The 21,816-nt window shown below is 60.1% G+C and overlaps 3 protein-coding genes across 3 annotated transcripts in view; 2 read left to right on the top strand and 1 right to left on the bottom strand.

The window, feature by feature from the left end:
* Nucleotides 1-1,153: 1,153 nt before the first annotated feature.
* Nucleotides 1,154-7,902, top strand: PLCD4 (phospholipase C delta 4; the record flags this gene model as incomplete). Its single annotated transcript, XM_082001837.1, has 15 exons — nt 1,154-1,178; nt 1,529-1,687; nt 2,051-2,279; nt 2,495-2,624; nt 3,278-3,509; nt 3,903-4,104; nt 4,431-4,575; nt 5,036-5,188; nt 5,556-5,696; nt 6,067-6,223; nt 6,617-6,733; nt 7,008-7,186; nt 7,295-7,430; nt 7,524-7,673; nt 7,796-7,902. The coding sequence occupies 15 exons, from the start codon at nt 1,154-1,156 to the stop codon at nt 7,900-7,902; spliced, it is 2,262 nt and encodes a 753-aa protein (XP_081857963.1).
* Nucleotides 7,903-8,663: 761 nt separating this feature from the next.
* Nucleotides 8,664-18,335, bottom strand: ZNF142 (zinc finger protein 142; the record flags this gene model as incomplete). The annotated part of the gene is made up of 8 exons (XM_082001195.1): nt 8,664-9,163; nt 9,557-9,662; nt 10,542-13,785; nt 14,529-14,706; nt 14,964-15,776; nt 16,271-16,534; nt 16,803-17,447; nt 18,053-18,335. The coding sequence occupies 8 exons, from the start codon at nt 18,333-18,335 to the stop codon at nt 8,664-8,666; spliced, it is 6,033 nt and encodes a 2,010-aa protein (XP_081857321.1).
* Nucleotides 18,336-19,959: 1,624 nt separating this feature from the next.
* The window catches only part of BCS1L (BCS1 homolog, ubiquinol-cytochrome c reductase complex chaperone), a gene marked incomplete at both ends in the record, with an annotated part of 3,753 nt that continues 1,896 nt past the window's right edge, over nt 19,960-21,816 (top strand). Inside the window, 4 exons of the mRNA XM_082001287.1 lie at nt 19,960-20,279; nt 20,550-20,689; nt 20,805-20,999; nt 21,397-21,460. Coding sequence (XP_081857413.1) covers nt 19,960-20,279; nt 20,550-20,689; nt 20,805-20,999; nt 21,397-21,460 — 719 coding nt within the window. The remainder of the gene's footprint in view (nt 20,280-20,549; nt 20,690-20,804; nt 21,000-21,396; nt 21,461-21,816) is intronic.

Genomic DNA, 21,816 nt, shown 5'->3' on the forward strand with positions numbered 1-21,816 from the left:
CTGTTAGAAGGCAGCTGGGAAGGCACCGCAGCTGCTCCATGTCTCCAGCAACACATGAGGTCCCCGAGAGTGTGGCCTGGTGATCCCACATGCCCTGGGGACAGCTGAATGGCCGCTGCCAGCCCCACGCCTGGCGTGTCCCCCAGGAACGGGGCCAGAGCCCCAGCCAGCGCTGCATTGGGGATCTGCGCTGCCCGTCCCCACACCGAGCAGGGGACGGCCGCCATCCAGCCCCTGAGCCCGCCAGGTTCTGGCAGCCGGGCTTGGCAGCTGCCTGCACGCTGACGGCACCGGCTATTCCCAGCCCAGCACCGCCGGTGCCTGTGCTGAGTCAGGGGCCTGGGGCACAGCTGCCACCCCTGCACCCCAGCACAGAGCCCTTCGTGCCCCGGGACCCCTGGGTCCCCTCCTGCACCCACATCCCAGCCCACTGGCTGCGGCATGTGCTTCTCAAGAGCCCAGCTCCAACAGCCAGGTGACAGGCATATTCAGCAATTTGCAGTTAATTGAAGTCTTAACAGCCTAATCAAAGCCTTATTGTCAGTCCAGTTGTATTTTTAGCCCCACTCGTCACGGCGCACTCCCAGTACAGCCGCCAGTGTGGTTGTGGATCTGGGGTGCTGGTGCTCCCCAGGGAGAAGGGGCTGGGGGAGCTGGTCATTGCTCTGCATCCCCTTCCTTGCTCTCATGGCCTTGGCTCTTCCCTTGCTTCCAAATTTGCTGCTTGGGGGCTGTTTCCCAGGCGGTGGGGGCTGTTCTTGGGCACCCCCAGGGCAGTTTTTCCTGGCTCCTGGGGCCACTTTTCCCCTGGGAGCAGCGACCTGGGAGCAGCAGGGCTCTGGTACACCCTGGGCTGCGCTGGCAAGTTTTTCTGTTTTCCTCTGACACCTTTTGAGGCTTCCCGGTAACACAAATTAATATTTCATGAGCACGGTGAGGTGAACTCGCCACTTAAGGCAGGCAATGACCCAGCAGGAGACAGGCGCAGGGGCACTCGCACACGGGCAGGGGCACACTCACCTCGTGCACGAGTGGGCATGGCCGGAGCCCACCCGGCAGGACCCGGGTGCAGTGGGGGGGTCCGGCTCTGCTCCCCCTCAGCTGCCTTCTCTCTTCCCTCCCCAGTAATTGCCAGCGCAGAGGAGGCAGAGCCATGGCATCGCTGCTGTGCAACGCCCGTGAGTTCTCCGGCGGTGGGGAGGCGCAGGGCAGGGCACTGGACCATCCGGATTTACACCGGGGCAAATCTGGCCCGTGGGTTGAGCTCACTTTGCCGTACTCGGGAGCATCCCTACCCCACTGTAGCCACTGGGATTCGGGCTTGGCAGCGCCAAGGGCGGGTGGGAAGGATCAGTGGGGAATTACCTTGTGCCCCTCTTGTGGCAAAGGGAGTTTGTTTGGGGTCTAACTCTCTTCCAGCCCAAACTGAGGGGCTACGTGGCGTCCCAGAGGCGGGAGGGACCAAGGTAGCAGGGTGCAGTGCCTGGATACCCTGGCCCCCAGTTGATGCAGCCCATGCTGCCCCCAGGCATCCAGCTCACACATGTGCTGGAGCAGATGCAGCAAGGGACGCTGATGCGCAAAGTCAAGTCCAAGAGCTGGAAGAAGCAGCGTTACTTCAAGCTGCAGGATGACTGTATGACCATCTGGTACCAGTCCAAGAGGACAGGCAAAACTGAGTCTGCCTGTGAGTAGTGGCTGCTGTGTGTTGCCTACAGGGCCATTAGTAGGGTTCAGAGTGAACAGGTGTGTGAATGTATGAAGATTCTTGGAGCCATACTTCCAAAGGCTGCTGGGACATTCCAGAGAGGCTCTGTGTGCATGTGTAGGCTCTTCTCATCCACACCTCTCGATGAAGCAAGCCAGTGGAGGGGTGGGCAGACAGGGGCATGGATGGGTGGGTAGCTCAATGGATGACAGGATGGATAAGTAAGTCCGTGGATGGATGGGCGGAAGGAGGGATGGCTGGAAGGACAGATGTCTATGGGCAGTGCCCCCTGCCCTGCAGTCCTTGTCCACAACAGACAGGCCTCCCCTCCCTCTGCCCCAGTCTCCATCAGCGATGTGGAGACGGTGCGGGAAGGGCACCAGTCGGAAGTGCTGCAGAGTCTGGCTGAGGAGTTTCCCCCTGAGCGCTGCTTCACCATCGTTTTCTATGGCCGCCGGGGCAACCTGGACCTCATTGCTGGCTCGGCGGAAGAGGCGCAGTGCTGGGTCCAGGGCCTGCGCCAGCTCATTGAGGTGGCCACCAGCATGGACCAGAGGGAGAAGATAGACCAATATCCTTCCTGCAGGCACTGCTCTGCCATCCACACCCAGTCCTTCCCCAATCTCCTGCCTTGCCCCAGTGTGTGCTTAGCTCTTCTGGGTCTCACCATCTGCATCAGAGCAGGGAGACCCCACAGAAGAAGGAAAAGAGGCTCTCTGATGCTCCCCAGCTTCATCTCTCTTAGCCAAGGTCCTTTCCCTTAACATCTGCCCTGGTTTCTTGCACGTGGATTCGTGACTGGTTTCAGAAAGCCGACAAGAATAAGGACGGGCGCATGAACTTCAGGGAGGTGCAGCATCTCCTCAAGATGATGAATGTGGACATGAACGAGGATCATGCCCTGAGGCTCTTCCAGGTAAGCACTGCACCTGAGTGCCTGGAGGGTCTGGGGAGGGCCTGGAGGGGCTGGAAGAAGCTGCACAACACCCTGCTGCAGAAAGATGTGTTCACTTTCTTCTGTGCGTCCATCCATCCATCCATCCATCCATCCATCCATCCATCCATCCATCCATCCATCCATCCATCCATCCATCCATCCATCCATTTATTCACCCAACTACCTGCTTACCCAGACAAACATCCATTTGTTCGTTTATCTGCTAATGCAACCAGTCAAGGCAGCTGTTCTTCTCTCCCATTTATTTACCCACCCAGCTGCTTATCTGTCCACTCAGCCACCCAGCCATCTGTTTATTTATCCATCAGCCCAAGCAGTCAGCCAGGTGTCCCTGTGTCTGTCCATCCATCTGCCCCTCCACCTGTTTGTCCATCTCTCCTTCCATGGACCCATCCATCTGTCTGTTCACCCAACCAGCCCTCCGTCTGCCAATCCATCCACCCACTCATTCACCCATCCAGCCCTTCACACATTGATCGATGCCTACCACTGCTGCTGGTGAGGAGTCTCTGTGCCCACCGCTGAGGGTGGGCAAATACCCCCATGGCCCCATGGGGAGGCTGGGGCACCCTGTTTTGCCCCAGCTGGGCGCTGAGCAAGCTCCCTTGCAGGCTGCTGACAAGTCGGAGTCGGGGACACTGGAAGGGGAAGAGTTTGTGCTCTTCTACAAGACCCTTACGCAGCGTGAGGAGGTGCTGAGCCTCTTCCAGGACTTCTCTGAGGATGGGAAGAAGCTGACGCTACTGGAGCTGGTGGATTTCCTGCAGCAGGAGCAGCTGGAGGACGAGGGCACGGAGGAGCTGGCCATGGAACTCATTGACAAGTACGAGCCGTCGGAGACAGGTGAGAGCCAGCCCGGATGTCGGCTGTGCTCCTTATGGAGAGAAGGAGGGAGCCGAGACCCACAGCCCCACGGTGGGGGCACCCCCAGCCCCATCCTGCTGCGGGTGGGCACAGGGGGTGGTATGATCTGGGTGCAGTTTCCCTTTTTTTTGGTCAATCCCTGGACCATTTTGGTGGAGAATGTTGACCAGCCATGGGGTGCAAGCCCTGGCTTTGGGGTCTGGTGCCCACCTTCCCAAGGTTACTGGCCTGGGGTATCTCTCCCTGTGCGCCAGCCTGCAGTAGCCATGTCCACCAGGTTGGGGATGGCAGGAGCTACCAGCAGTCCCATTTGTCACAATCCTGTCCTCTCCGGGTCCCCGTCTGTCGCTGAGCCTCCCCCTCCGCCTGCAGCCCGGGCTCGCCACGTGCTGAGTGCTGATGGGTTCCTCATGTACCTCTGCTCCCCGGAGGGCTCCATCTTCAACCTCCGTCACCGGGCGCTGTGGCAGGACATGAGCCAGCCGCTCTGCCACTACTTCATCTCCTCCTCCCACAACACCTACTTGATAGAGGACCAGATTCGGGGCCAGAGCAGCATTGAGGGCTATATCAGGTAAAGGGGCTGTTCCCTCCCAGCTGCCCCCCAGCACCCTCTTGCCCCAGTGCCATGCCCCAGGCAGCTCCATGGGGCAAACCCAGAAGCTTCTTTGCTTCCTCCATGGTCCAGCACCCCTGTGGCCATGTGATGCGATGTCCAGCAAGAAGGTCCATTTTGGGGATGCTAAGGCCACCTCTTCCTGCCCTGCATGCAGCAGCATCTCCACCCTTGGTGGTTGTCCCCTGGTCCCTGCAAGGGGTGACGCCCACAGGCACAGGGGAGGGCAGGGGGCTGGTGCTCTGGCTGGGTGCGGGGTCCCAGGGATGACCACCCACCCATAGGGCTCTGAAACGGGGCTGCCGGTGCCTGGAGGTGGATTGCTGGGATGGGCCAAATGGGGAGCCCATGGTGTACCACGGCCACACCTTCACCTCCAAGATCCCTTTCCGGGAGGTGGTGAGCACCCTGGGGAAGTACGCCTTCAAGGTAGGGCACCCTTCCCTGGGCGCTGGCTGTCGTTCGTGGCCCTCAGTGGGCAGGGGGGATGAGGCTGTGATTTGGGGCAGTGATGGGTCTCACTGGTGACGAGGCTCACATGCCTGGTACTGCAGAAGGTCTGACCCCACAGTGGGAGAGGAGGGTGGCTGTGTCCCTTCCTGGGGAACAGCACTGGGGGGTCTGACCCACAGTTCTGCGCCATGCCGGTGGCCAAGGGCTCAGGCAGGCATGGTCTGCTGGAGGTGCAGGGGTGAGATGGGGCCTGGGGGATGTGGGGTGAGATGGGATATGGGAGATTCTGGGGTATTGGAGGGGTATGAAGATCTCAGTGGGATACAAGGACACACAGTGGGCTTCATTCTGGCACTGATCATGCCTGGGCAAAGCCCTTGTGAGAGCTCCCCAACCCCACCAAGGCTCACCTCCAGCTCTTCATGCTGTTCCCCAGACTTCAGACTACCCAGTGATTCTGTCCCTGGAGAACCACTGCAGCATGGAGCAGCAGGAGGTCCTGGCCCAGCAGCTCAAGGCCATCCTGGGCGAACAGCTCCTCACCACCACCACCGATGGGCGCGTCCCCACCCAGCTCCCTTCCCCAGAGGTAGGAACAGAGCACAGACATGCTGAGCATCGCTGTCCTGACTGGGAGTGGGGTGAGGCAGTGGCTCTGCTGTCCAGAGGAAAGGCCACCCCTGTCCCAGCATCATCCTGCTCCGCTGGAGCACTTGGGGATGCTGGGGACACCATGTCCTCATGTTTACAGGTGTCCCAAAGCTGTCCCCAAGGTTGTCTCCTCATGCCCTGCAGAGTTAGTCAGCAGGGCAGAGCCCTCCTACCCTGTCCCCTCCTGGGTGCAGACGGGAGCTGGTGGCGCTGGCCCCCAGCAGTGGAGGGTGCCAGGGGACAGCAAGTCCCATGGAGGAGATGGGCACTCCAAGGTACCTACCTCTCCATCCCCAACCCCACAGGAGCTGAAGCACAAGATCCTGCTGAAGGGGAAGAAGATCGGGCGGCTGGAGGACACGCTGGACGGGCTGGGGGATGAGGTGCCTGATGTGTCCGACGATGACAACGGGGCAGAGGCAGAGGAGGAAAGACGGAGAGTGAAGGTGGGTGGCCCAGGCTGGGAACTGGCCATGAGTGCTGAGTCCCCAGACACAGCTATGGGCTGTGGTGACATCCCAGTGCCAAGGGGAAAAAGCAGAGACTGCAGGGACATCACCAGGCAGGGGGGGACAGTCCTTTCTGCCCCTGGCCATGCCAGCCCCCTCTTTTCACAGTGTCCCTGTGGTGGCACCATGTTGGGGGTCCCCTGCCAGCTCCGTTCCTGGCAGGAAGGCTGCCCATGGTGGGGATGCTGCCAGCCCCAGCATCCCCCAGCTGTTCTCGGCTGCCCCGGGCTCCACAGCCCCCATCCTGGGTGAGTGCTGGGGGTCGGTGCTCCCACCAGGAGGAACCCAACATGGCCCTGTCTTGCAGAAGGAGAAGGAGAGCCTGGCACAGGCATTGTCTGACTGCGTTGTCTACTGCAAGAATGTGTCCTTCCGGGACTTCCAGGAGGCCCGCAGCCATTCCCGGCCCTCCGAGATCTCCTCCCTTGCTGAAGCCAAGGCCCGGAAGCTCATCCGGGAGGCAGGTGAGGTGGAGGGGGCAGCAGCAGCAGCGGCACACGGGGAGTGGGCCGGGTGGTGGGGGCAGGCAGCTTCCTCAGGTGTAGGGCTAGAGCCTCCAGATGCCGGGGTTCCTCCCTGTCCAGAAGAAAGAGGGTCCAGCGGGGCTGTACCCTGGGTCTTGGCTCTGGGGGATGAGGGGGGGGTTATCTATGATTCTGTGATTATTGGCTTAGAAAGTGAGACAGGACGCCTGGGTTCCTGGGAGGGGAGAGGGATGAGAATTGGTGGGTGCGTAGGTGAGAGGATGGATGGATGAGTAGATGAGTGGGTGGATGAATGCATGGGCAACGTATGTTCTGGGTGGCTGTGCAGGCCAGGGAATGAGCCTGCAAGTGTCCCTCACGCTCCATCCCTAGGGAATGAGTTTGTCCGTCACAACGCCTGGCAGCTGACACGCATCTACCCCAGCGGGATGCGGACCGACTCCTCCAACTACAGTCCCCAGGAGATGTGGAACGTGGGGTGCCAGATTGGTATGGCCAGGGGGCATCAGGGCTGTGGACTGGGGAGATGCCCTGGGTCCCATGCCAAATGGCACTATCAACACCTGTGTTGGTGCCAGCTACAGCCCTGGCTGGTGCCAGGTCTGGCTGCAGGCTCTTGCCCTGCAGTGGGGGTCCTGGGGGTACCTGGGTCCTGCTATGTGGCTCCGTATCTCTCTGGCCATGGGGACAGGCTGGTTCTCACCTCCGAGCAGGGCACGGTCTCCAAGCTGCCCTGAACTCTTTCCCTACCTCCTTCCCCCAGTGGCCCTGAACTTCCAGACAGCCGGCACAGAGATGGACCTGTGTGATGGGCTCTTCAGCCAGAACGGCCGCTGTGGCTACGTGCTCAAACCACCCTTCATGAGGGATGAGGAGACTCTTTTCAACCCCAGTGACCCCAGCAGCCGGGAGGGCCCTGGCCCCGTCACCCTGACAATCCAGGTACCAGGCCAAGCAGAGACCCCGGGGAGCCATGACAGTGTCCTGGGACTGAGCAGCCTCCCACCAGATCGGTTTGGCTGCTCCCCAGCTCACTGCCCCTTCCTGCAGGTGATCAGTGGGCAGCAGCTGCCTAAAGTGGCCAACAGCAAGGATGGAGCCGTCATTGACCCACTGGTGCGTGTGGAGATCCACGGGGTCCCTGCAGACCAGGCACGCCAGGAGACCAAGTACATCGAGAACAACGGTGAGCCCCATGGTGGTACCAGGGACCCCGCTGCGCCCAGGTGGCCCGTCCCTGCCCTCCCTTGCCCTGCCAGCACCCGCTCTCCCTTCCCAGGGTTTAACCCCCGCTGGGATGAGACACTCCAGTTCCAGCTCCATGTGCCTGAGCTGGCCCTTGTCCGCTTCGTGGTGGAGGATTATGACAAGACCTCCAGGAATGACTTTGTGGGCCAGTTCACCTTAGCTTTTGCCAACATCAAACCCGGTGAGCAGCTGCTGCCTGGTGGTGGGCCAGGGCAGCCCCACAGTGGGGTCTGGTCTCGGCTGTGTACTAGAGAGCAGGGTGGGGGGCAGCCATCAGCCAGGGCCTCGTTGTCCCCCCTGCAGGCTACCGCCACATCCACCTCCTCTCCAAGGATGGCACAAGCATCCCCCCCTCTTCGCTCTTCGTCCACATCCGCATCACTGAGCCGCCTGGCCTCGAGCAGGACTGAGCCCGTGGGGCAAGCAGGACCCAGATGGAAGCCACAGAGCTGGCCCTGAGCAGCTGCAGCTGCAGAGCCAACTGCATCACCCTCTTGTTGAACTGTTTGTGTCATCCCTGTGTCATTGTCACTGCTGTGCCCCTGTTTGCAGTGGCCTCCAGGGGCTGGGAAAAGGCATTGACCTTCCCTTCCCAGTTTTGGGAGGCTGCCTCCCATGCACGAGCGTGGGGTCTGCACTGGTGCAGCCCCCCTGGCCTACCGGCACAGCCTGGCCATGAAGAGAAGGGATGGTGCGCAGTGCCCCAGCTCTGCCGCAGGGGCTGGTCCCCCCAGCCAGGGGAGCAAGGCTGGAGCCGAGCAAACCCTGGGGCTGGGCAGAGCTGGGAGTCAGTCCTCACTGCCCCTGACCCTGCAGCACCCCCTCAGCTCCTACAGCTCCCAGGGCTGCTCCTGGCGGGTGCCCGTAACTAACCCTTGTCATGTCCTTCCTCTATAAGCAACTTAATAAATTGTTTGGTGACCGGCAGGCTCAGGTCTGGGTGCAGAGACAGGGAGCTGGGCTTCTGCCTGTGCTCTCCCGCTGCAGGCACCTGCCCCACGGCTTGCACAGAGCTCCAAACAGCCCAAAGAAAAAGGATTAAAAGGAGCCGAGAGATTCCTTTTATACAGCCGCATATTTTACATTCCATATACATATATGCCTATACACACACGTACATCGCTGCAGCAGGCCTGCTCCCCTGGGGCCTTAAAGCAGCCAGGACTGGGCCTCACTGCGAAGTGCTGTCCTGCTCTGCGGGGCACCCTCCTTCCTGTTCTGTCCTGGGGGGTCCTGTGGCCTGGCTCTCCCTCTGCACAGCGTGGAGGTGGACGGTGGGCGTGCTGGGGTCCTTGCCCACCCCCTGGCTGGGGTCGGCGGCCCCGCGCTCAGGGTGATGCCGCTGGATGTGTTTGATGACCTGGAACTTCTGCTTGGCCTTGTAGGGGCAGTAGCGGCAGAAGAACGGGTGCTCGTTGGTGTGGGTCAGGTAATGGTGGCGCAGGCCAGCCGCCCAGCGGAAAGCCCGCCCGCAGGCATTGCAGACGTAAGGCTTCTCCTCGCTGTGCTTCTTCAGGTGGGTCTTGAGGAGGAATCGGGTCTTGAAGGCCTTGCCGCACTGCTCGCAGATGAAGGAGCGGGCCTCTCGGTGCCGCGTCTCCTTGTGTACCCGCAGAGCGTCCGCCCGGTTGGTGCGGTACTCGCACTCATCGCAGCGGTACGGCTTCAGGCCTGCAGCGATGGGAAAGGGGCTGGGATAGGGGTACGGTGCCCGCCCTCCTGCGGGTCTCAGAATCCCCATAATAGCATCAGTCCCCAGGGACCCCCTATACACCATCCTCAGCACTGGAAAGGTGCAGCCTGCCAGTGGGCACCTCAAAACCCTACATTTCTAAGGCACTATGCCTTGGCCCCTGGGGTCCGTACCGCCCCACCTTTCCTCTCGCCTCAGGGCACTGTCCCCAACCCACCAGCAGACGAGAACATGCTGCCCCGCAACTGCTGGGCGTCCTCCCCCACCTCCATCTGGCCCACAGGTAGCAAAGGAAGCATGGAGCTGGGGTCTGTGCAGCCCCAAAGCCCTCCCCGGTGCCCCATGGCCTGTCCCCAGCGGGCAGCACTCACCCGTGTGCTTCGTCATGTGGTACTTGAGCTGGTTCACCCACTTGCACTTGTAGCCGCAGTCGGGGCAGAGGTATTTCCGCTCCTCCTTGTGGATCCGCATGTGGTACTGGGCACAGGGCAAGAGGGCAGGGTCAGGATGAGGCCATGCCACCTGCCCTGGGAAATGTGCAGGGTTCCAGGGTGCCGCTGAGGGGCTCAAAGACAGCTCTGACATCTCAAACTTCATGGGGCAAGAAGGGCTGCTTGCCTAGCAGACTATGGGCAGGGGGGATCCACAGCGGCGTCAGGATGAGACCCCCATACTGCTGAGCTTGCTCTGTCCTTTTCTCCCCAGTTTGGTATTTAGGGCAAAGTCCAGGTTAAGAGCTAGCCCTGAGCTGAGCACATTGCGCAGCCTCGCCCAGGCGGCCCCAGAGGGCTCCAGCTTAGCCTGGCCATTAAAAAAAGTCAATATTTCTTTTAGCAAAACCAGACAATTTTCCCCTCCATTACCCCAGGCCTAGCCCTCCTATTCTAGGAAAGGCCCTTCACCATGCATGAAGATGCTAATCACCTACAGAAATGAGGGCAGGGTCTGGCTCTGCTTGCAGGGAAGCCGAGCTTTCCCTGCACGATGTCTAACTAGTGCCACAGAGCACGCTGCAAGCCAGCGGGCAGCCAAACTTGGCTTTGAGTGGTGTAAGGCTGCACCCAGAGGACACTAGTGATATCAGTGGGAAGAGGAGTGAATTTGGACAGCTGCCCACCTTCTTGCTTTGCTACAAATTCCCCTTCCCCTTAATCTGCAACAGCAGGGGAAAAAAAACATACTGTACTCACATGAGTTTTACCCGCTCGTCTCCTATTCCTGTATGAGCCACTGAAGAGGACAGAGGACAAAACATTCCCTTGGGAGTTTCTTCATCTTCCCCAAATACCTGTGTCTGGATCCCCCCCCCCGCCCCATACAGATGCGGTAAGATATATCCCCAGACAGGGCTCTCACCTTGAGACGCGAGGGGTCAGCACAGGCATATTTACAGAGGTGGCACTTGTAGGGCTTCTCGCCAGTGTGGATGCGGATGTGCCATGTGATCTTCTGCCTGTTCTTGGTGGTGTACTCGCAGTCCGAGCACTTGTACACGCGGGTGCCCCCGTGGCCCTTCATATGCTGGTCGAAGACAAGCTGGTGGCAGCAGGCAAAGTCGCAGAAGGGGCACTGCAGGGGTTTGTCCTGGGGGGCGGCTGGCTCATGGCTCTCCACGTAATGCCGCACCAGCTGCTGCCGCTCCTTGGCTGCAAAACTGCACAGCTCACAGCGGTGGCTGAAATGCTGCGTCTTGTGCTCCTCCAGTGCCTCCCGGGTGGCAAAGGTCTCCTTACAGGTGCTGCACTCCAGGTGCGGGTGCTGCTTCTGCACATGGCACTTGAGCGTGGCCTCGCTGTGGCACACAAAGCCGCAGCGCGGGCAGCCATAGGACACCTTCTCCTCATGCCGTCGCAGGACGTGCTGCTTGAGGGCCGTCTCGGAGCTGAAGCGAGCCTCGCAGCGGGAGCAGCTGAAGTTGAGTTCACCGTGGTGGCAGCTGTTGACGTGGCGGGTGATGTCATTCTGCAGGTAGCTGCTGTAGTCGCAGAGCGGGCAGAAGTGGGTGGGTGTCTTCTCGTGCACCCGCAGGCGGTGGATGCGCAGCTTGGAGTTAGTGCCAAAGGTCTGGCTGCAGATGCCGCAGGCGATGCGCCCCACGCCGGTGTGCAGGGACTGGTGGGCCTCCAGGCGGTAGCGCCGCGTGGTGCTGAACTCGCAGTAGCGGCACTTGTGCGGCTTCACCCCCTCGTGCTTGATGCGGATGTGCTGCCGCAGGCAGCGGGCCTGCTTGCAGGTGAACTCGCACTGGCGGCACTGCAGCTGCGGCCGCTTGCTGTAGTGCTTGCGGTGCAGCTTGCGATGCAGCCGCAGGGCTTTGGCTGCCTTGGAGGTGAAGGAGCAGGAGGCGCAGCGAAACTCACCCAGTGCCACACAGCCCCTCTTCTTGTGCGTCTTCATGGCCCGTTCCTGGTGGCAGGTGAAGGGGCAGTTGGGGCAGGAGAAACGCCTTCTCTTGGGCAGGGCAGATTTGGGGGGGGCTGCTGGGCTGCAGGGCAGCAGTGGCTCGCTGGGCTGGCTTGTCTCAACTCTGGCCTGATCTCCTTCAGGGACCTCGGTGCTTTGGGGTCTGTCCTCCTCGGGATGCACCACATGTTTCTCGGCACAGTGACTCTTGAGGGCCCGTCGGGAGCGGAAGGCCTCAGGGCACAGGGAGCACCAGAACTGCTCCAGGCTCCGGCACCCATCCTCCACGTGGGAGGTTATGGTGGAGACACGGGAGCACACAAAGGAGCAGGCATTGCAGTGCAGCTTCCCTCCCTCCAGCCTGTATTTCTCCAAGGGTTTCCCAGGCTGGGGGGTACAAGTGGCTCCACCTGGCTCAGCCCCATCCCCTTGCTGGGGAGGCTCTTCCACCATTTCTGTGCTGCCACCCGGCAGGGATTTTTCAGGGGCAGAACAGCCTGAGGTCTGTTCCCCAGCCAAGGAACTGTCTACTGCCTGCATTTTATCAGTCATCAGTTCAGCTCCCCAGGGGCTCTCAGCATGCCCAGACTCCTCCGAGCCTCCCCTGTCATCCTCTGCTGTTTCTGTACTGTTATCACCAGTCTGGTCAGCAGGCTGGCACAACCCAGACGGCTCCTGACCAGCTGGTTTGAGGATCTTGTTCTTTTTTAGGAGGACTGGGCACTTCTTGAGGAGGTGGGTATTGAGTCCCCTTTGCTGCTTAAAGCTGGCACCACACTCGCGGCACACGAGTGGGCCCCGGCGGCTCTGGCAGCTGGCCTTGGAGTGCAGGGACATGGACTTCTCCTTACGTGTGATGTACGAGCACTTCTCGCACTTAAAGATCTGGCTCTCCGACTGCACCACCAGCATCTGCACCCTGCCCTCCAGCACCAGCGTCTCCGCCTGCTCCTTGTCCTGCTTCCGCAGTGCCTTCAGCACCAACTCTGAGCTGCCTCTGGCATCGTCATCGGAGACAGCCGCATTCTCTGGGACAGGCGGGTGGCTCTGCTCGGCCGTCTTCAGCATGCTGAGCCAGGCCTCTGGCAGCTTGGTTTCGCTGGTCTCTCTCATCTTGGTGTCTCCCACCAGCTTGTGGTGGTCTGAGCATGACCGCTCAAGGTGGCCTGTGGCCTCCCTTAGGGCATCTTTTCCTTGGCTGTCTCCTGCTGCTACTCTGTCATCCAGCCTCACCGCCTCATCCTCCTGTACATCTGCCTCCTCTTCCTCAAAGTCAGGGATGTCTTCGAGTGTAGTGTCATTGTCCTCCAAGCCAAGGTCATCCCGGGAGCCCAGCACCTCGTAGGCTGTGGGAGGCTCCTTGCAGGACATCATTTCCACACTCTCTGGCTGCACTGTGCAGGATTCTCCAGTCAAATGCTCCAAGAGGGGGTCAGACGAGACGTTCAGTGCCTCCAGGTGCAACGTGCAGCTCTCCGCCATGTCCGCAGAGGCAGCGAGCTCAGTTGAGCCTGTGGCAGCATCTCCTTCCACGCAGTCATCTCCCAGGGCATTGCTAGCAGTGGGACAGCTCTGCTCCCCCTTGCCCACACCTCTTTCCACCTCACTGCCGCTCTCCAAAGGAGCGGCATCCTGCCCAAGGAGAGGCACCAGAAATGCTTGCTGGTAGCCCTCTTCCCCCTGGGACTCCAGCTGGGTTGGCTTTGCCTTTGCCCACTGCTCCTTGCCGGCAAGGGGGGAGCTGGCATCTGCGCGCAGGGCTGCGCCGAGCTCGAAGCCGAAGAGCGCCTCAGATGAGCTGATCTCCAGCTCCTTGCTAGCATAGTTTTCCAGCCAGTCCTTGTCACCGGGGACGTAGCCATGAATCTTGCGCTTGTGGAAGAAGAGGCTGGTGTTGCTGAAGGTGCAGTAAGAGCAGAGGGCGCAGCGAAACTCCTTCTGCTTGGTGTGCTTGCAGTTCTCATGGTTCAGCAGCGCCTGCTTGTACTTGGTCTGGTAGGTGCAGTACCGGCACTGGAAGATGGGTACCTGGTAGTTCTGCGAGTGCTTCGCCTGCATGTGCTTCTGCAGCTCGTACTTGCGTTTGCAAGCAAAGCCGCACACCTCACAGATCAGACTTTTGCCCTGGTGCCGCAGCTTGTGGCTGCTCAGCTGGTCAGCACGGTGGCACCGGTATGAGCACTGGTTGCATTGGTACCTGTGGGGAAAGTGGGGTCAGTCAGGCAGCGCAAGGAACTGGGCCAGGCAAAGCCATGTCAGGCATGCTGAGCTCCGCTTCCCTGTCCTGGACGCATTGGGAAGGGGTACTGTTTAGTTTGCCAAATCTGACCTTTGTGGCAGCTCTTACTCAGAAGAGCTTACTCTCTTACTCTCAAGAGCTCTCAGCAGCTCTTACTACAAGCAATTCCTCCCTGCTGCAGCCCTTGGTTCTGCTGCTGCTTTACACCCCCAGCCCAGGGACGGGAGGAGGCTTCCCTGGGTATGCCATACAGTAACCGCGTCATACCATGCCATGTCACACTAGCAGCACCTCCAGCATCGTCACCCACACCTCTAGTCTGGAGGCAGGCTAGACCTGCAGGAGGTGATAACACAGAGGTAAAAACATGTTTTGGCAGAGTCCTGCATGTGTCCAAGCTGGCCTTGGCCCACGAACATCAGCAGAGCCCACGACAGAGCTCAGAGCTGCAGTGATGTGGTAATACACCTCTTTGGCAGTGCAGAGACGCCAAAGATAGCTTTGCCTCCACAGCATCATGCTGGCAACAACCTGCAAGCTCAAAGACCACGTTTCTTACGTGTCAGACAGAGCAGGCTGTAGTCATCCCCCCAGGCATGAGAGAGAGCATGGCACATGATGCAGCCCAGAGAGCAGACCCCCAGAGCAGGATCTGGGGAGCCCTGACCATGCTGCCAGGCCAGCAGAGCTGGCGGTCATACCGGAGATCTCCAGTGTGCTTGCGCATGTGGACATTCAGGTAGTGCTTCCACTTGGTGATGTACCCGCACTCGGTGCACATGAAGTTCTTGTTGTTGGAGTGGGTCAGCATGTGCTTGGACAGGTAGCTCACATCCCGGCAGGTGAAGTCGCAGAGTTCACACTTGTGAGGTTTCTCTCCTACAAGCAATACAGGAATGCCCTCAGCACAACAGCCAGGTAAGGCAGCATGGGCCCCACAGGGAAACCAGCTCAGCAGGAGCTGGGGGTAAGAGCAGGGATGGGGGGACGCCATGGCTTCAGCCAAGTGACGCTAGGGTAGCAGAGCCGGTGATAGGACCCAGGAGCCCTGCCCCAGCCTTCCCTGCCCACCCAGAGCTGGGACAGGACCTCCCCATCCCAGCTCAGCTCTCTGGACACCCGCAGCAGACACCCACCAGTGTGCAGCAGCATGTGTCGGATGAGCACCCTCTTGTGCGCAGTGGCAAAGGCGCACTCGGTGCACTTGTGGATCTTCTCGTTGGCGTGCATCTTGCCAACATGGTCATGAAACTCCACGGGGTTGAAAGTGGCATAGGGGCAGAAGCTGCACTGGAGCTGCTCACTGCCCGGGTGCCCCTGCTTTTTGTGCTTGCGGAAAACATGCTTGTTGGAGCAGATGAAGTCACACTGCTGGCAGTGGAAGGCATAGTGGGTTTTTCGGTGAGCCTCCATGGCCTCAGCCGTGCCAAAGAGCAGCGAGCATGCATGGTACTTGCACTCTACCGCCTTGATGCCATGAGCATCCTTGAGGTGACGGACAAACTCCTTCCGGTCCTCTGCACAATAGTTGCAGCCACCCTGGAAGCAGCTCAGCCTCTTGGGCTCAGCTTTGTGAGTCTTCAAGTGCTCTTTGAGGGCCTGGCTAAGACGAAACTTCTCCTCGCAGACAGGGCAGGAATAAACATCAGAGTAGAAGTTGGAGATGTCCTCGTGCATGCTGGCCATGTGGCGGTTGAGGGCGTTCTTCTCCACCGAGCTGTAGTGGCAGAGTGGGCAGCGGTGGGCCTTCTCGCCTGTCTCCCGCATCATGTGGATTTTCAGCTTGCTTTTGCTGGTGAAGTACTTGTGGCAGTTGGGGCACTGCAGGCTGGGGTCAGGGAAGTGCAAGTGGAGATGCTCCACCAGGTGCGTCCGCTTCTTGAAGCACCGCTTGCATTCGGGGCACATGTGGGTTTTGTAGAGGTACTCGGAGCCCTCCGCAATGTCCCCTGTGAGAGCAGAAGAGGAGGAGACACTCAGCAGGGAAGAGACAGAGAGCACAGGCAGATGTTCTCTCCCCAATCCAGCTGTGCCAGTGTGACGGCTTATCACACATGCGGTCATGCAGCAGCCATCTACTTAGAGGGACCATCTCCACCCCAAGCCACCAGCATCATTCAGATAGTCTCTTTCCAGCTCAACACTGGCAAAGATGATCCAGCGCAGCCTGAATCAGGCCTGCCCACGTGGCTCCCCAGTTCCCCAGAGCCAGGAAGACTTTTGCCCGAGCAGAGGCCAGGAACTTGGAGGAGAGGAGGGACGCGTTTGCCTGGGCAGAGGGCAGGGAGAACAGTGCATTGGTACATGCAGGAGATGTGGTGCTGCTGGACGGCATGGGACCCCCAGGTCCCACCAGCCCATGTTTCATTGCCAGTCTCAAGGCTGTGCTGCTTGTTTGTAAATAAAAAGCCTGAGAAGCTCCCAGTACAGCCCTGCATCCTACCTTTGAAGTGCTGTGCCCGGGGCACCCTGGCTTTCTCGGGAGCAGCCTTCCTGTCCTCTTTGGCCTCGCCTTTGCAGGGGCTCTCGCCATCCTCTTCTGGCACCTCCTCCCTGCCGCTGTCCGAGTCCTCTTCTCTAGCTGACGCTTTCTGCCCCTCCACGGAGCCCTCCCTGGTGCCTGCGGGCTTTACCGGCCTGGCTTCTGCTGCAGCAGCTTCCCAGCCAGGGTGGCAATTCTCTGCCTCCTCCTGCCCTTCTTCTGCTCCTTCAGTGGGGAAAAAGAAGAGATCATCATGTTCCAGGTGAGAGGGAGTGACCCCAATCACCCAAATATGTGCAAAAAGCCTCCTGGCTGAGATGGGGGACACAAACTGGGCTGCAGGGAGGAAGAAAAGCTGCAGAGAGCCACTGGAACACAGGGGTCCCTGGCTCTCCATCAACATAAACCTTGGCCCCCACTCCTCCCAGTTGTCACTGGGACACAGTCAGCCTCTGCGGCACCCACAGGCCCTCATCCCCCGACCCAGCCATACCCGACAGCAGGACACAGTGCTGCTTGAGGCCATTGGGGGCTGAGCCAAGGGTGCTGCCCATTGTGGGAGTCTGAGTCTCGGTGGGGGGCTCCGTGGTGTGGGCCTTCCTGTGCTGCCAGAAGAGCTTGGCATTGGCCGTGACGAAGTTGCAGTGGCTGCAGTGGAAGGGAAAGTGGGTGCGGTGGTGCTGCTCCATGTCACGGCGGCTGGGGAAGAGCAGGGGGCAGGCACGGTAGGCACAGGACACGGGGGAGGCCCCATGCAGGCGGCGCAGGTGGCTACGCAGTTGCTTTCGGTCCTCTGTGGTGAAGCAGCAGCCCTTCTTGGGGCAGGGCAGGGCTCCTGGTGGGGCACGGTGGGTCCTGAAGTGCTCCTTGAGTTCACTGGGCTGCACAAATGTCTCCTGGCAGACAGGGCACAGCAGGTGCTCGGGAGCGGAGCCCTCCTGCACACCAGCTCCAGGCGGCTCTGAGCCCCCCAACTCACTCTGGCCCTCACTGGCAGGAGCTGACAGTGCCCCAGGGAGCTCCAGGTGCCCCGGCGGGGCCAGCAGCAGGCACTGGTGCTGGGACAGCAAGGAAGCCTCTGAGAAGCTCTGGCCGCACCTCTCACAGAAATACAGCTCCACCACTTTGACCAGCACCTCTGCAGAAAGTGAGGGGTGAGGATTAGAAAGGGCTTTCGCCAGGCACAGAGCTTGGGACTGGCAGTTCAGTTCCAGCTCCCAACAAAGAGGATAAACCCCTGTTGCCACAAATTACAGTCTGGAGAACTGCAGCCCTGCCCCTGCCTGGGGTACCCCAGGATGCGTGCTCCCATCAGAGAGTGAACACCATCACCCAGGTGACCATGATGACCAGGTCCGTCCCTTAGCACCTTCAAGGCACCCAGAGATATGAGGGCAGCTCAGCCCCATTCCTAGCAGGATGCCCCCACACTGGACCCAGGTGAGAAGCATGCTGGGGGAGGCAGCCCAGGGTGGAGATCTCCACCTGGACTCTAGCAACAGCCCAGAGTGACCCCATCACCTGGCCTGAGGCTCCCACAGCCATCCTTCCCCATTCGCACACCCAGCTTATGTCAGTTCTGCACGGAATGGTAGCACCAGACACATGATGCACATGGGGTCAGGGACATGAAGGCACCGTGGTGGGCCCAAGGTGCAGCTGGAGGAGACAAGGGTCCTAGCCAGATGTTTCTCCCTCTGTTAAGTGCCATGGGGCCCACACTGCCCTACCTGTACCCCATACCTGTGGCATTGGACGCGTTGCTCAGTGTCATGTTGCCAGCCACAGCTTCGATGAATATTTCCACATTGCTTCCTTCAGCATGAGCCCGTTCCGCATGCATCGACGCCTCTGCCAGCAGCAAGTCCTGGCTGGCACTCAGCGGGGGCGTCCCAGCCAGGCCGGTGCTGGCAACACCAGAGCTGCCCACAGCTCCTGCCTCTCCCAGTGTGGGCAGGAGCAGCTCCGAGCACAGGGCCTCCATCTCCCTGCTGGCACCCTCAGACACAGCCGCTTCTGTGCTCATTGCCACCAGGCACTGGCTTCGTGCTGGGCAGGAGCGCCTCTTGCTCTGAAACAGAAGAAAGCACTTTAAACAAAGGAGAACCCAGAAACCCAGGGGTTCTACAGGATTTTGGGGGTCAGCCTGCAGTGCCAGTCCCCAGGCAGGGGTATGAACTGGGGTACCTCAAGACTGGCTCCCTTCTGCAGTGCCCCATGTGGGCTGCTGGCAAAAACCCACTGCCACGGGGGAGGTGGGGGCACAGGGACCACAGTATGATCCCCAAAGGTGCCCGGGAGCCTCTCCCTGAACCCAGCAGTCAGAGCCTGCTCCCCAGCTCCAGGTGGGGCCAGACCCCGGCCTAGCCCCCAGGCCCAGGTGGGCCCAAACCCAGACCTGAGCCCAGCCCCCAGTGAGGAGGTGCCCACCGCGAGTCCCCGCACGGCTGGAGCCGTCCCAGCCCCCTTGCACAGCAGCCTCGGCCTGTCCCCGTCACCCCCGGCCGGGGACTCAAGCTGGGCCCCGATGCCCCCACCTCCGACCCCGGCACATCTCGGTGGTGCGCACCGGGTGAGAGGGAGCGACACCCTTTGTGCAGCTCGCGCGGCCGCTCTACCCTGCTCCGCCGCCCGCCCCGGCCCCGCTCTATGGTGAGAGCCGGCAGCCGGCCGGAAGCGGCGCCGGGCGGAAGTGAGGGTCGGGGCCATAGAGAGCGGCGCGGGCTAGAGCGGCGCTGTGTGGAGGTGAGTGGCGGTGGGGTCGAGGCCGGTACCGGTGGGGCGAGTTTTTGCTGGAAGGGGACGGGCCCCTGCTGTGGGGAGGGCCGGTGTAGGGTCTAGTCTCCTGCAGGGGAAAGTGGACTCCTGCTATGGGCGGGAAGGCCCCAGTGCGGGGCAGGGACCCAGCCGTGGGCCCGAGGTCTTCTCCGTGGGGCTGGGGATGCCCTGCCCTGGGAAGGAGCCTTGCTGTTGGGTCAGACCCTGTTCTAGGGGAGGTGGGATCCTGCTTGAGGGAGCAGAGGGTGTGTGCATGTCTGTCAGGGGAGGCTCCCCCTCATCCCCTATATCTGACAGACCCCTGCTGAGGGAGCTGCAGGAACTTCAAGCCCCTAAATGTGTGGCTGGTGCCCTTTATCCAGACATTGAGAAGCTGTTTCCACTGCAGTCATGTGCCCATTGCCAGCAGCAAAGAATCAGCTCTTGATTCAGTCTGGGGATGCACTTCAGCTTTTTCAAAAAATAAACCTTAAATAATTATAGCACTTGTGATTTCTAGCCGTTTAAAGAATAAAACCATGTAAAACTCTGGCCTTGTTGTCACGGCTGAAGAAGCAAAAGTGCTTCTGTGTTTGCTTGGGAGCCTCTAGCTCCTGGCCCCCTCCTGCCTGTCTTGCCCAGTGACCTGCAGAAAAGGAGGAGGCTCCTGTGGCCAACAGCTGCCTGAACCCCTGGTAATAAGATACACACATATGTGGGGATCCAAATGTGCCAGGCTGTCTTTTGCCTTGAGAACAGGCCACGCTAAAGGCCAGGCAACTGTGGGTGATCCATTGTGTCCCCCACTGCCATTCACTCCTTCTTTTTCCATGCAGGTTTGCTTCCAGAGCGCAGAGACAATGCTGTGGAAAGGAGCCGCTTAACCTCCTACAATGCCGTTTTCTGACTTTGTCTTAGCACTGAAGGACAACCCGTACTTTGGGGCTGGGTTTGGCCTTGTCGGGGTGGGCACAGCCCTGGCGTTAGCCCGGAAAGGGGCCCAATTTGGGCTGGTGGCTTTCAGGCGCCATTATATGATCACCTTGGAGGTGCCCAGCAAGGATAAGAGCTACCACTGGCTGCTGAACTGGATTTCCCACCACGCTAAGCACACGCAGCACCTCAGTGTTGAGACGTCGTACCTGCAGCATGAAAGCGGGCGTGTCAGCACCAAGTTTGACTTTATCCCCAGCCCTGGAAACCATTTCATCTGGTAAGGCAGGGCAAGGGAAAGCAGTCTGGGGACTGACCCTTGTTTTAGCCAGGAAACTAACTTGTGGGTCCCGTGGAGGCAGCAGAGAGAATCCTGCCTCCTCCTTGGGTCTGGATTAGGGCAGGAGATTGGGAGTAGCGAGAGGAGTCTGTATTCACTGGTGTGAAGTGATTTTTTTACCCAAGATGAGTGTTTTCCTTGGTGCATAACCCAGGCTGGGCTCAGCTGAGTGGTGCTGGACTGTCCCTCAACTCCATCTTCCTGCCCCAGGTATCGCAGGAAGTGGATTCGCATCGAGCGTAACCGGGAGAAGCAGATGATCGACCTGCACACGGGGACCCCCTGGGAGTCTGTCACCTTCACTGCGCTGGGCACCGACCGGGAGATCTTCTTCAATATCCTCCGGGAAGGTCTGTAGAGGAGCTGCGTGAAGTCCTGCTGGAACAAGCCTGCTCCCTGGAGATGCTCAGGGTTTCACAGGAAATCCTTTCCCCTGCCAGCTGTCCCCTCTGCCTCTCTCTGCAGCCCGGGAGCTGGCGCTGCAGCAGCAGGAGGGGAGGACGATCATGTACACGGCCATGGGAGCAGAGTGGCGGCAGTTCGGCTTCCCCCGCCGCCGCCGGCCTCTCAGCTCGGTGGTGCTGGAGGAAGGTGTGTCGGAGAGGCTGGTCCAGGATGTGAAGGAGTTCATCGACAACCCCAAGTGGTACAGCGAGAGAGGTGAGGCTCTGTCATGGTGTCCTCTGCATTGTGCCCAGCGTGGCTTCTTACACCCCTGCAGCCGTGGCTGTGGGGCACCACCTCACATCCCGCACATCCCGCAAATGCGCAAGCCCAAGTGCTGAGGTCAGGCCTGGGTCTGCAATGGGACAAACTCCCCTTGGTTCAATCCCATCCTGGAAACCATAAGCCACGGAGTTCATTGCTCCTGTCATGCTGCTTGTGGGGTGGGGCAGGATGCTTGCCGTCCTCTCTGGAGGTGGCTGCAGAGAGATTTTTCCCTGCTGCTTGCCTTCACCTGGTGTGTCCTCTGTGTGTGCTCAGCACAGCCCCATAGCTCTAGGGGAGAGAGCTCAGAGCAACCCAACTGGTTCCTAACAGGACACTGTCTTCCTAGGGATCCCCTACCGAAGAGGCTACCTGCTGTATGGCCCTCCTGGCTGTGGGAAAAGCAGCTTCATGTGAGTATTGCCAGCTGGCTGCTCTGGGACACAGCAGTTTCTGGTGAGAGGGTGTGGATGAGTTTGGGTTTGAAATGCAGGAGTGGTCTGTGCCTCCTGCGCCGTTCCTGGTGTAAGCGTTTGTGTTGCTGGCACCGTTACAGGTCAGGGTGACGAGCCCTTTGCGCCCTTGCTTTGCACAGCGCTGCATCGTACCGGTGGGCTGAGCAGGAGCTCCCACCTGCCCCCCTTATCTGATCCCCACTGAGGGATGATGCCTCTGCCCCCTCCCCAGTTGCTGGGTGGGGAGGTACTGTTCTTCCTCTGCTCTGGGCTTTCTTGCTGTGATTCACCCCGGTGGTTTGTGTCCTTCCCAG

Source organism: Phaethon aethereus (genome assembly GCF_964289735.1).
Source record: "Phaethon aethereus genome assembly, chromosome: 6".
Lineage (NCBI taxonomy): Eukaryota > Metazoa > Chordata > Aves > Phaethontiformes > Phaethontidae > Phaethon > Phaethon aethereus.